The sequence below is a fragment of the Notothenia rossii genome (genome assembly GCF_949606895.1).
Source record: "Notothenia rossii genome assembly, chromosome: 12".
NCBI lineage: Eukaryota > Metazoa > Chordata > Actinopteri > Perciformes > Nototheniidae > Notothenia > Notothenia rossii.
The window spans coordinates 7,185,491-7,199,368 of NC_136911.1; the positions used below are offsets into that span (position 1 = coordinate 7,185,491).

The following is a 13,878-nucleotide window of genomic DNA, read 5'->3' on the forward strand; positions in this document are numbered from 1 at the left end:
TGATTTTTAATCTCTTACGCCTTTTCTCATTCCCTCACAGTGAGCCTGGAGACCCCCTGCGGAGGCACTCTTTCAGTGGAGGAATGGGTGACGTAGCAGACCCTCTCCTCCTGTCCTGTCCCACTCCTGGTGGAACCCAGCGGGGTCAGCACACTCCTTGGACCCCGCTCTCCAAAGACAACCTCAAGTACCGCGCTGATGGTTACTACAACCAGGATGAGCCCCTCAACTACTGCAAGTCCACCATGGCTCCCCATAAAGGGGTCAGCCCGGGCCTTGGCGGGGGCTGGCCTCTGCGGCCGAACTCCAGCCCCCTCAGATCGGGCCAGGGTGTCGGCTACATCCCCTCTAACCGCATGAACAAGGCCGGGCAGTATGGGAAGCCATATCGTCTTTCCCCAAACTGCCACAGCGGCAGAAATGGCGAGGTGTTTGTGTCCAAGCTCTACGGGAACGTACAGATCCCCTCGGACCCAGATGCCTACTGCGTGGATCTGGTGAAGAACGAGAACGGCTACGGGGAGTGCTACGACGGCCATATGATGCCCGAGATGCAACCTATCAAGATAGAGCACGACTCTGACTCAGAGAACGGCTGCGATGCCTACGGGCGACCCTGGGGGTGCCGCGACCCGGAAGCCATCGACCGCCGCTATGGTAACGGGGTGTACGACCAGAACGCCCATCTCAAAACAGAAGCTGAATATTACGATCCACAGTACTCGCCTTGTCAGCGAGGGAAAGCGGGAATCAGCCCGCCGTACAACAACGGCAACTATCAGAACTATGCAATGAACAACGGCGGGAACGCAACCGCACGTCTGTTGAAATGTGACAAAGACATGGGCAATAACAACGACAACAACCAGTTCAGTCCTCAGAGACTCTCTCACTCAAACTCTGTATGCAGCAACCAATCCATCAACCTCATGGACACACACGTCTACCCACAGGACCCTCACAAGGCCTACATGCACCCGGACTACAACAAGCATGGCAATTACGAGTTCAAAGGTCACGGCATCGTCCACTCCATCAAGCGGGAGCCCATGGACTCCCCCCCGTGGTCTGAGAGCACTCACGACATCAGCCAGTCCATGATGATGGTCGGTCAGAGGAACGTTATGCCATGTGTGATGAGCACAGGCCACCACAAGTCCAGTCCTTACATTTATATGCCATAAAAGTGTAAACACAGAAGATAATCTCTGACACTCAGCGTGCATCAAAGTTCTTTGTATGGCGCCACGCGCACCAGCATAACATTAGGATTCCCAGGATGTCAACATTACGACGATCTCTCTGCTGAAGAGGTCACAATCAAGGCTCAGGTTCTAGCGTCAGTGTTGTGACAATCAAAAATAATACTTTAAATTCACTTTATGGATAGATTATTTTGTTTGTAAGGAATACATTTTTGTTGTCGGCTCCTAGCACTTTTGCAGTTTAGTGACCGTGAGACGAATTATGTCTAGAAACACAATTTCATTTTTGTTTTATGTGTTGTGTACACCTGGTTTATGTGGGAGAAACAAAGATTTTGTTGTAAAAAGAGACTTTGTACACAGGAGATGACTTACTGCCGGGTTCATCAGGTCGGGGGTGGGGGGGGGACTGATAGAGAGCATAATTAGTTATAGTTATTTAGGATAATCTGCCCTGATGGAGGTTTTTTGCATGTTTTAGTGCTTTAACTATAAATCGTCTACCTTTTTCATTTCTGCCCTTAGTGATGTATGAGTGGAATCGAGTGGTTTCTTTGCATTTCAGACTTGTGTTAAATGCACTTTCACAGTTTTTAAACAATGTTGCATACATTTTTTCAATGCACGACACAACATAAGTTCACATTATCTTTGTTCACTCAAAATGTGTGTCCTGAATCACATTTTTCTTGAGCATAGTATGCAATGCTAATGCTTTTGTCAGAGAATGCCCAAAAACACCATGAAGGACAGTTTAAAAAATGGCAGAACACGTGTGCAATTTGTAGTTAATGGACCAAAACATGTGAAACTATTGGCTTTAGTCACCACATCGGATTATTAAACTAAATGCTGATTTCACAAATGAAGGCATACATACATTTGAAAAAAAAAAACTGAACATCAGCTGTGGTCTAGGTTTGTACTCCTCGGTTCTGACCCCCGGTGGAAGAGATCCCCACACTAAAATTACCCTTTAAACGATGGACCTAAGAAAATACGACGACTATCATTATCATTTGAAGTGTTCGTTTGAGTTGAAGGGAAAAAAAGACTATCTATTGTTAAAACATTCTTTAACGCAGACAATAATGTTATCCTTTTTAAGTCGTGCAACCCCTGTCGGACATACAAGTGATCATTAATGTTGTACAGTTTGGATTAGTGTTTACGCCAGGGTCAGCATTTCAGCATATACACTTTCCGTGTTGTCTTTTGAGTCCAAAAAGGCGTCATCTTCACAATCAATATTTTTGCACAAATGAATTCAAAGCACCAAAATTGATTCAATGTTAAAGTCTCAGTTCTGTTAAGCTACTGAGTTGCACTACTGGGAGTAGTTCAGTTGAAGTCCCGCCTACCCAGACACGTTTTTGAGTCGACACGCACAACGTTACATGGTGTCACTGTTTTTGAAATTGTCTTTTTCTCTTTGTGTGTGTGCTCATTTCAATAAATGGTTTGATGATTCGTATTTATTGTAAGAGGAAAACGTGTATAATTTAAAATCTGCAGTTTTGAAGGCTTTTCTGTTACACTAAGGTAATTAAATATGGCTTTTATTTTCTTGCTATCTTTTTGATAATTGTTCAGAAGACTGTCATACTTGTCTCATGGAGGAGGTAGCTGCAAGGTAGCGAACACAGTGTACATATGCAGTGTCTTCCAATGTTTCTACGTGTTTTTTGCAAATGGGACTTATCTATTAAAATACTTTTTCTTTAAATGGAAATATGGAGTGAAGTGTGGTTTTTTTGGACATTAGACAGATAATAAAGAGAGCAACAAATGAATGCCAGCTTGATGGATAACACAAACATGCCACATTTGATGGTATTCTGGCATACCAAAAATACTTTTACAGAGTAATCAGATTACACACAGTTGATTAGAATATTACTATTACACAGATTTGAAATGGAAGATGAATGGAAGTTAATGGCAACTCAGCTTTGTGAAAGAAACAGTACTTTGCAAAACAATGTCATAGTAAGTAGGCCTACCAAAAGTAAATAAAAATGTCATATTAAAATAATAGAGCTAAAAAATGCTTTACAGAATGAAAGATCGCCTAACTCTATTGTTCCGTTAACGTCCCCGCCTCTTTAGTATCTTCTGAATTTTTCACGTACCTCGAATGTGTTCTCATCCTTCAGATTTGTGTCCCTATTAATAATAAATACTCAGCAGAACAGGATACAGAGTATCTCTAGCCACATTGCCTGTATGATTAATGCGCTGTAAAGTTGGCATGACAGCTCCTTCACACGATCTGGGTAATTCTAAGCCAGTCTCTCACCACTGTCTAGGACTAGGGCTACAGCCAGGGGAATATGTGCGTCCACAGGGATGTATAGGGCAAGGATAGAAGCAGGTTAGAGATGTTACCTCAAATATGTGGTAAAGTCCATGTCCTCAGGCTGCCGGAAGAGCCGGACCTCTATCCTACTTGGTAGTTATTTCTATTTCCTCTGAACATCAGGTTTAAAACAGTCCAAGAACATAGATAATCTTTTTTATCCAATGTTGCTCCAACTGAACAGGGGAGTGATTTCAGGTCGTATAAAATATTTTATCGTATGTCCTGCTTAAGAATCTTTGAATGAAATACATGGGCCTACATTCGTAGTTAGCCTGACCTTTGACCTCTATAGGTACATAAGAATAACTAAGTACTAATGAAGCTAGAGGCTCAAACTCTTGTTCATTATGATTTTGGGGGTTTTCCCTTTGCTGTAGTGTGTTCTATAGGTTTTTGTGCATGTGAATGGTCTGCAAAGGCTAAAATCTCTATGTTTTCTCCAGAGGGAGTTTCTCTCCCATGTATCATAATATGTCCTCTCCTCACCTCACACCAGAAACAAACATTGGTGATGAAGTAGATGTCACAGAATAATGAGATTTTTATAGTTGTGCAGCCATCACCTCTTGATCGTATATGACCTTTACCTGCAGTGGGACCCTTTTTGTTTGTTCTGATTTAAAGGAACAAGCATTTCCTACTGATAGTGCAGCTATCTCCGCTCTCTAATCCCTGTTCCGAAGCTTGTGTTTGTTTCACCACAATCAGAGTATGGATTATCGGTAATTACAGGACACACAAGGATCAGTTAGTGTGGGGATTTTACCTATTGGGTCGGGAGTCTATGTGCATGAGCGGCAGGTGGTGCGTTTGAATACTATACTTAATATAGCGAGTAAGTACCAGATAGCCACATCTAATTACAGGAAATCCTGTCATAATCTTCACATCTTTAGCTATATTACACAAATAAAATCCACTATTTGATTAAAAATAGATCATATAATATCATACCATGTCAAATAATTAAGCATTTTGATTCAGTTTTGATTACGTAAAGGGAAGCAATAGAAAAAACAAATCCTGTGAAAAGGACAGTGATTACTGCATGTAAATAATAATGTTTTAACTTTTAAATGCTGTCAATAAAGTTTAAATAAAATAACTTTAATTAGATTTACATATGGAGGCAATGCAGTTGCTGATGGTTCACATTATCCTGCAGCCAAAACAATAGAAGTCACTCTAATTATTGGTATCCTCAAGGCCAGTATTTCTCCATTTTAAACTAAACTTCCTATGAGTATAATCTCCCTTTTCAATTCATCTGATGAGTTTACCGTGGCCACTCGCGTGACAGTTGAGAGGTCTTGTACTTCCTCTTGGCTTAAAAAAGACTCAATTAAAATCCTACTTCCTCCTCTGGTTGCAGACCTATAATGAAACACTGCAAGCATTCAAATACTTTTCAGAAGAAGTATGATGTTCATTGCTTGAAGTACTGTACATACCTGGAGCTATAGAAAAGGCTGAATGATCTCCATAAGTGATTGATACAGTTAACAATCAATAAATGACCCACAGACAGTCCAGTTTTACTACATATACCGACTACTATCTGTTTGCTAACTAGACTTGCACTCAAACTGTGGACACTAAATATTAAAAGGTATAATGGCATATGTAATACATCAGTCTGAACAATGGTGAAGCACGTATCCGTGGCCTTACAGGAATCAAGGCCTGAAACATTAATTACATATGTGATTGTGAGTGTCTTACACACACACACACACACACACACACACACACACACACACACACACACACACACACACACACACACACACACACACACACACACACACACACACACACACACACACACACACACACACACACACAGTGGCGTGTACAGACATTTATAGGGGCAGGTGCTCAAGAGAAAAAAAAAAGGGCACCTTCTGAGTCGTCGTGGCGGTCGTTTTAGGTTACTTTATTTCGGTTCTAGGGTTAGGGTTAGGTTAGGGTTATGTTATTTAATTCTTATTTTTGCCTGATTTTACTGATTTATTATCAAAAAATTAATTATTTTAACATTTATTTTTATTATTCTAAATGACTTAGGGGGGTCCAATCTGAATCTAGGGATTGACGCCCCTGGTGGAACCGCCGGCTGCCTTAGTAGTGTGAGATTTATTAAAGGCACATCTTGTATGTCATAATTGCAAAGTGCACAACGAGACTAAATGGATGGATACAAGAAAAGAAGTGAAGTTATAGTTTAGTTTGGCATCTGATTTAGGGGATTAAACAATACACTCGTTGTATTTGTTACCTGGTGGTTACTTACTTGGTCGTCACTAGGGCACTTTTAATCGTGTTGCTGCGTGCTGCTGCACCACACACCCGCCGTGGCCTGTCTGACTGAGTGACTGACTGTCTGCTCTGTGCGCTGCGCGTTAACGTTGAGATCAGGGAAGGGAAGGGAGGGGCTGCAGCCAGTGCACGTACGGGAGTGCTGCGGGGCACGTGTGGGAATGTCTGACAAAATGACAACGCGCATTTGGGGCATTGTTGAATATATTAGAAGCTTTTAATCCAGAATTGATCGATGTTACCATGAGACACATACAGTACACTGTAAAAAAAAAACTGTAAAAAACGAACTTTCAAAAGGGCACATTGCTGTCCAGAGGGCAAAACGGGCAGGTGCTCAAGCACTACCTAGAGTCTAATGTGTGCACGTCCCTGCACACACACACACACACACACACACACACACACACACACACACACACACACACACACACACACACACACACACACACACACACACACACACACACACACACACACCATTTTCTTTACAAGTGAGTAGGCCTACAATCATCTCATGCGATACTGTGTACTATCTCTCTTTAACATCCCCCCCAAAGGAGTACTTTGCTTTTGTCTCACTGTATTTTCATGATTGTTGATGTGACAATGATGGGGGGGATGCGGCTGACTTTAAATGATTAATATTCGTTAGCATGCACGCAACCTTCCATCACGCTATGTTGCCATATGACACTTGTTCTGTACGGAGAGGGGAAGGGGTGAGAATGACAAAGAGTGGGACGGAGATGGAGGTGGAGAGGCAAAACCTAGAGGTGAGAAAAGAGAAGTTCACTTGGGAAAAGGGGTAAAAACAATGAAAAGAGCACATCCAATCAAGAGGGAGGAGTGACTGCTTAGGGCTACTGTAGTGTAAGCAAAGTGTTTGATGCTTGTTGACAGCTGTATCGGCGGGGGGGGGGGGGGGGAGAGAGAGAGGGAGAGAGTGTGTGTGTGCGTTGGTGTGCAGACCAAGACCTATAATCCTATACCATGCAAGGTCGCGTGACCGTTCATACCCCAGTCTTTGCTGCTCCGCACACCATTTGCACTAATTGGTCACACCCACTCTCTCATACACACACACTAATACACACATGCAGATGCACCAATGCATAGGCTACATAGACACAACAATGTCCGCATCTCCTCTCCCCATGTCCCCTGCTGACAATGAGGGGAATCCTTGAGGGTATGTCACAGACACGCATGTGCATACACTTATGCATGCACATTAGCATGCACATATACACACACCCTACTAAGCATATGGAAGATAGTCACGCAATCCCCTGCCCCAACCCCCACAGCCACAACATTGCTACTTCTGAGTTAGCTAATGAACAATAAACAGCACCTTGCATCATTGCTTACTTTCTTTAGCCGTGTTAATATCTCTTAACAGTATCTTTCTGATGAACCTCTAAATCACCAGTAATGTTCCATATACATTTAAAATTACTTCACCCCACTGATTTTATAAAAGTAGTTGGTAAAAAGTATTCTTTCATACAATTTAAGTGTCAATGTGTGGTCAAGTTTTCCTTCGTAGGCCCACTACCAGGGGCGGACTGGGACTACAATTACTACGCGCCATTTTCCAACCCTTTTATCGTCTAAATATAAAAGTATTTTCCTTGTTTTTCATTACTTCTAGCTCACTTGTTCAACTGTACAGTAAATGCTACTTTTGGCCAGTTTATTCTACAATTTCAACAGTAAATCCATCACCTTTTACTAGTGTTTGTGCTATTTTAAGGTCATTGTTTGAAATGTTTGCCTGCGTTTAGCTATCTATTTTCAATTGTTTATTTATAACTATTAGCTAACTATCAGCCAGGTATCTACAATACATTGACTGTACCTAATATAACATGTTAAGACTTTTTAGCCATTCATTTTAGTTATTTACACATACGTTTTAGCTGACTGAGCTGGCCTGCTAGCTTGCAAACTACTTTTAAAGTGCTATAAACTGGTACTTGTTCATGTTTTAGCGCTGACTTTTTTACGTAGATATTGAATATTATAATATTCAATTTAGTATTTTTACATTCTAAATGTTCCTTTTATTTGAAATTAAACAGATACTGTAGATACACATCAAACTATAAAAAAGGCAGAACATGCACAAAAGCAAACAAAGGAATATTAGAAAAGGGGGAGGGGGGGTTTAGGGTTAACCCATCAGAGTTCAAATATGACCTTAATGTATACCACAATCAGTCTAACAAGAGAACCAAGTGTTACAAATCTAATTGTCTTTACAGATTAGCAATCTATTTTGTCACATGGAAGGACATCTAGGGACATCAACCTGGTCATTAGTTTTACTGCAGGCCACTCCCACAGATAGTGAAACGGGGTGCCTCTTTTCACGCAGCCATGCCAGGGTTTGTCTGTTTGACCATGGATTTCATTCTATATTAGATATACTTTGACATGATTGAGGTGCTATAATATTTGCCTATTGGCTGGGGAAAGGGGGCTCCTATGTCCTTCGTCAACTAAGTTGTAGTGACTTAATTAGAACTGAAGAGAAGCTCACAAGTTTATATATACTACACAGTACACACCAATCCTTTCCTGGCAACAACATACTGTAATTTAACATCTATACCCTTATCTGTTGCCGTTGATTATGTCAAATACATTAAAGCACTTTTGGTCTTACCAGCCCCCAGGCAACGGGAGAGAGAACCCCTGGGGTACAAGTATCATTGGGTGGGAAAGCCTGCTCTAAAAACAAGATGAAAGGAAGGAGTTGAAGAAGAAACAGCATTCAGATTTTCAGTCGTAGGGATGTAAAAATAAACTGCTGAATGTGATGGAATTCAGTGGGATGCAATGTTAAAATGAAATTGTGCATGTATGTGCCCAGGGGCGACGAGCCAGTTGAAAGGTTACTGAGTGCAACTGGGTGATTCATAAAATAGACATGCAGGCCGCAGCTGACCGTGACTCATACACACACGCACGCACATACACAACACACAAGCAAGCCAGCTCTTTCTCTCACACACACAACATGCTTCATAACAAAATTCAACCCTCTACTGTGTGTATCTAACATCCATCCACAAATATTTATATATTTGTATACACTTCCGCAATCAATCCCGCCGAGCAGGGCCAGCAAACATGATGTGAACCTACAGGACTAGTGAATGCTCTAATAATTCCCATGTGAGATTAGGGGGAGAGTACAGTGAGATTATGGAGCCACTGCCAGCACTGCCTGTTTTGGCTTGTGCTCATGCTCCAGTTGACTGATTAATCTGTGAGGTTTACCCGAGGATAGAGGCCAAGGCTTTCTCTTCTGCTGGTGAACACTTCTACCTACTGGTCACAACTGCACACTACACCTGAGGAGAAGTCTAAAAAATGAAATCCCATGGCATGAATTCTCAGAAGTCTCTTATTATTGGACTAGAGTAATGTTTGTGAAGCATTCCTTTGCCCATATTATATAATTGACATCAAGTAAAACCTTGTCTTGTGGCATTGTGACACTGCCACATATATGAGGAAATATATGGTTTATTTCTCCTGTTGCAGTGTCCCTCTCTCCCCGGCTTTAACTTGTCGTCTCCCACTAGACACTAATCAGGTGTGCAGTTCCCCCAGGTGTAAGGGGGCGTGGCTTCGGAACAAATGGAGAAAGAATTGTTTGGAAGAGGAGTTTGTTTGGAGAAAGATGAGGAAGCCTGGCAACTCTATAAGGTGAATTAAGAGGGATTTTTCTAATGTGTACGGTGTTACCTCCATCTGCTGAAGGAACATCAAGACAAGTGGAGTCTGAGGACCATACATGCGGGTCAGTTTGATTCCTTTTTGGGATGTTTTTCTTCTTTTTGCACTGCAGTTTTTCTTGGATTTAATTTTTTTCTTCCTATTTTTACTGGATTATTCAGATGCATTAAGAATACTTTTTTTCTGATATGTGATTGTTTGGGGCAGGTAATTCATATTGAAGTTGACATTAAGGTTCCTTCTATAGTGTTCTTCCTTTGTTTGGGTAATTAGATTTTAAGAGGACCCAAATCATTATCTTAAAAAGGTTTTAGCAACACAGTAGCCAGCCATTGAACCTTTTTGTAATTACAACAAGCCTTAAAAGTTAAAGAGCCTGTGATTGAGATGACCTTAGGAGAGCTGATTGTTAAAATGTGGCCGCAGGCGGAACTGACTTTAAAGTTTGAAACTAGAAAGGCAGTGCAGCAGCTGTTTTCTGCCTTATGTGACTCATCGAGATGTTGTGGCATGCATTTAATCAAAAGGTTTCAGATTGAGGATATTAAACGGTAGATTTAGACACCATGAAAATTGGACTTTATGAATATATTCTGTGTTCTGTGGGGAACTGATTTAGATAACAGAAAATAATTCAGTCACAGGGAGACTGACCATAAAAATACACTTTATTTGTTAACAACGTGGAACATCGTCTTTTGTATCTTAATTTCATTCATCTTTCAGTCTCTGTGGGGTTTGTGTTGGCTTGTAATGGGAAACTATCTGCATCAAGATGAAGGAGTTGATGATCAAGAAGAGCAGTCCAGCAAGCCAGATCCACAGGAAGGTGTTGTAGCCTTCAAACTCCAGGAAGTAGGCCGGGCCCAACCACAGACCCTGACAGTGGGGAGAAAACACATTTCTTTATAACAGTCAATTCTTGTTGATTCAATCAAAAATATTGAAAAGAAAGTTATAAAGAATAAAATAATCTGTGAAGTTGTTTTTGATTACCATTTTAAAGCTAGTTTGATTTGTTATATGTTAAGGTTCATATCTGAAGTCCTATTTAATACAACATAAATTGCAATCAGGTGAATTACCTGTCCAGCAAACCAGAGGATCAGCAGTCTCACTCCCTGTTTTAGTGACAGACTCAGGTGAGGGATGACCAGAGGGAGTAGACAAAGGTACCACAGGAAGTACTATGAAAAGGGAAAACACAGAACATTGTTAAAGGCTTTAAAGAAATCTTTATATTTATAAATGCATATTATTGTGCACTGTGGTTAGCCCCATGGCTGTCAAAGTGGTGCAGCAATTAACTACAAATATACACGCTTTTCTAACTTAATTGACAGTGGAATGTGTAAAAACAAAGGGTGGGACGAAGTCTCTTGAGGACAGCTTAATCTGATAATGACTGCAACACAATGCATTGTATGATCTCTTAGACCCTGTTTTATGATGTACTTGTGAAGTGCAGACTTTGTTGAAAGAGACAAAGATGGCGGTGTGCAGGAAACAGCAGAAAGACAGGTCAGAGTGAAAGGCCCATGATGCGACCAGCAGCAGGATGAGCTGAGGCAGGAACGCTGCCAGGCCCAGCCACTGGCTCCACCCGCTGTCTGCACCAACAGAGGAGAAAATCATTTGGCTGAGGAGAATGGCTAATAAACATACTTTTAGAGTTATAACTCATTTATGAATGGCTACAAATACCTGCGGTGAGGTAGAGCATGTAGAAATATGGAGAGAAGTTGTGTCGGATGTCCCTTCTGGTCAGATGGTACAAGTAGGTCTCATGAAGGAACTCCCATCCATACCTGACAAGAAAGGGGAGGATTATTAATAGAAGATAAGGGATGATGCCGATTATTTCATATTTAGAAATACTTCAATCAGACTTTTGGTTCGCTGTTTCTATTACCTTCTTAAGACTTTAGGGGGAGGTTTAATATATATAAAATAGCATGACTAACAAGATATTACTGTTGTCAAATAGAAGCCAATCATCTTCAAAATGTTATTGTAAAAAACTAGCTGGGATAAATTACAGAAAAATGTTAATATTTACCACTCAGTATGCAGATTTAAAAAACCACAGTCATAATAAGCACCTTTTCTTTACTGTGTGTAATTTGGTTGCATATCTCACATGTAATAGAAGAGTGCCGTCAGCATACAGAAAACTCCTGCTGCTACACTTGCAAAGAGAAATAGCTCCCGGTTGAGGAAGCTTCTAATAAACCGCATTAAGCTCTTGATCCCCTTTTTGTCCCCTGATCTGGTCTCTGTTGTGCGCAGGGACAGAGCAATTGGAAGAGCATATGTCACCGGGTAGATCTTCATATGGACTGACAGACCATAGAGTATGGCTCCCCACATCAGATGCCGGGCTAGAAGAGCACAGGTAAAGGATATTGGCACAAGAGCTGTGTATATTACAAACAAGCAGTATCTATATCATTTTTACAGAGCTAATGTATTTTTGAAGCTGCAAGGCTTCCACACCCTTACCTTCCATACAGAGTAATGTCCCCAGCACCAGTGCAGCTAAGATTGACTCTGCATTCCCTCGGCTGGATACTCCAATGGGCAGTGGGTTGAGGAGCCACAGAGAACAAACACGCAGCGCAGCCTAAAAGAAAATCCCCCAAAAACACAACTTAGAATACATTTCCAAAAAGTGTTGCATTACAGGGCAAAATGAATACTATAAAATAACAAATGTACAAAATGCTGAAAACATACCTCAGTGCCAAGACCTTTGAGAAGAAGGATTTTGTAGATGAGCAGTCCAGAGAGCACATCACATACGATGAAGAGGATCTTTCCAAACACCATGCTGAGGTAGATGTTAGGGGTGAGCAGCCAGGCGAGGAGAGGGGTGTAGCGGTATGTTGATCTGTTGTAAGGGGACTGCCCCTGTGCAAAAGAAGAAACAAGAATTATCAAAAATACTTATCGTGCAGAATAACCCAATTCAGTGTTGTACTTGCATATTATTGGATTATTATAATAGATTGATTGACAATTAACGATGCAGTTGGAAGAACTTCGATTGCTTTTCTTTTTTGTGACTGGTCAAGCTGGAGCTGAACTTTAATGTAATAATGCCTCATATTGCACTCCAAACTCATCATTTATGTGGTATGTAAAATCCTCATCTGAAGGGAAATTAACTATAGTTGTTATTGAGTGTAAGGAATAAATTCATATTTCACTCTAAAATAGTTTTGAATGTTATTGTACATGTTTGAAGATTGAAAGGTAGTATAGTAGAAGTAGCATAGCACAATATTTGTATTATATGTCAATAGAAGTATCTTAAAAGGGACATAATACTTGATAAATTCCCTTTCCAGTATTTTATTAATTGACTTATAACTGGCTACTTTACACTTGTCACATGAGTTATAACAATGGTCTTACCTCAGTAATGAATCTTGCAGCGTCTGTGAACACATGGTAGTCAATGTCAGTGTACTTCACCACCATAGTCTTATCCTGGTAGTCTCCATAAGCGACCAGGGCCAGTCGTATAACGAAGGAAGCCGTGAAAAGGACATGTTTTTCGGTTAGCTTTGTTATTAGCCGCTCCATCACCAGCCAATCAGGGCAAACCAGATCAGCAGGCAGCACCTGGAGCTAAAGCAGCTACTCTGTCGTCTTTAAGCGGGAAAACGTTAGCCGAATTGCCAGTCTCTATCATTTCATCTTGGCTTTAAAATAATAATAATAATAATAATGGATAACACTGCCGTCCTGTGTTGTCAATAAGCGATTAGCAGACTTCAAAAATGACATCCAGGAACTTAACCGGAAGTGCCTTTCCTAGCTTCTTCTTCTTCTCGAACTTTTACCAACGTAGCGACGAATTAACGCCTCCTAACGTTTAGGAGTGAGATGCGTTTATTGACAACGACAATTCATCCTTTTTTCCCTGTATGGTGTATTTAACACACTAAACATGTCCCATTGCTTTTATTTTGCTGCATAATTCTACGACTACCTGCTATGAAGAATTAAAAACGGTGTGTCCAACATAGCAAACCTTTCCTCCTGTTTCTACATGCAAAATATATTTTTTAAACCGGTCAGACAAGACACTAATTTTATCTACTTGAAAATGTTATCTTTTAAGAAAACCTGTTACTGTTGTACTTTTTATGACAAAGACAGCCTGTAGAAATAGGATTCCAAAAGTAGTACTGCCTCATACAGAAAGCATTATACTACAGTCAGTTTGGGTTA

General features: G+C 40.9%; 2 protein-coding genes across 4 annotated transcripts in view; one reads left to right on the top strand and one right to left on the bottom strand.

Annotated features, from left to right (window-relative positions):
• The window catches only part of ahrra (aryl-hydrocarbon receptor repressor a), a 53,077-nt gene extending 51,474 nt beyond the window's left edge, over positions 1–1,603 (top strand). For both annotated transcript variants that reach the window (XM_079661166.1, XM_079661167.1), the window contains exon 9: positions 41–1,603. In XM_079661166.1, coding sequence (XP_079517292.1) covers positions 41–1,184 — 1,144 coding nt within the window. In that variant the 3' untranslated portion in view covers positions 1,185–1,603. The remainder of the gene's footprint in view (positions 1–40) is intronic.
• Positions 1,604–10,302: 8,699 nt separating this feature from the next.
• pigm (phosphatidylinositol glycan anchor biosynthesis, class M) lies at positions 10,303–13,467 on the bottom strand. 2 transcript variants are annotated; one of them, XM_079661597.1, is made up of 8 exons: positions 13,057–13,467; positions 12,376–12,549; positions 12,142–12,262; positions 11,780–12,020; positions 11,344–11,447; positions 11,095–11,249; positions 10,725–10,826; positions 10,303–10,518 (listed from the first exon to the last, which is right to left on the bottom strand). In XM_079661597.1, the coding sequence occupies exons 1-8, from the start codon at positions 13,225–13,227 to the stop codon at positions 10,351–10,353; spliced, it is 1,236 nt and encodes a 411-aa protein (XP_079517723.1). In that variant the 5' UTR covers positions 13,228–13,467; the 3' UTR covers positions 10,303–10,350. The 2 variants fall into 2 exon arrangements, with proteins under 2 accessions (XP_079517723.1, XP_079517724.1); XM_079661598.1 differs by having other exon boundaries at positions 12,390–12,549; positions 13,057–13,225.
• Positions 13,468–13,878: the final 411 nt, after the last annotated feature.

Excerpts from the sequence above, each read along its gene's own strand:
- pigm (XM_079661597.1), bottom strand. The coding sequence starts at position 13,227 with ATGGAGCGGCTAATAACAAAGCTAACCGAAAAACATGTCCTTTTCACG. Across the intron at positions 12,550-13,056 it reads CTGCAAGATTCATTACTGAG|GGGCAGTCCCCTTACAACAG; the intron begins GTAAGACCATTG and ends TCTTTTGCACAG. Across the intron at positions 12,263-12,375 it reads TCAAAGGTCTTGGCACTGAG|GCTGCGCTGCGTGTTTGTTC; the intron begins GTATGTTTTCAG and ends ATTTTCTTTTAG.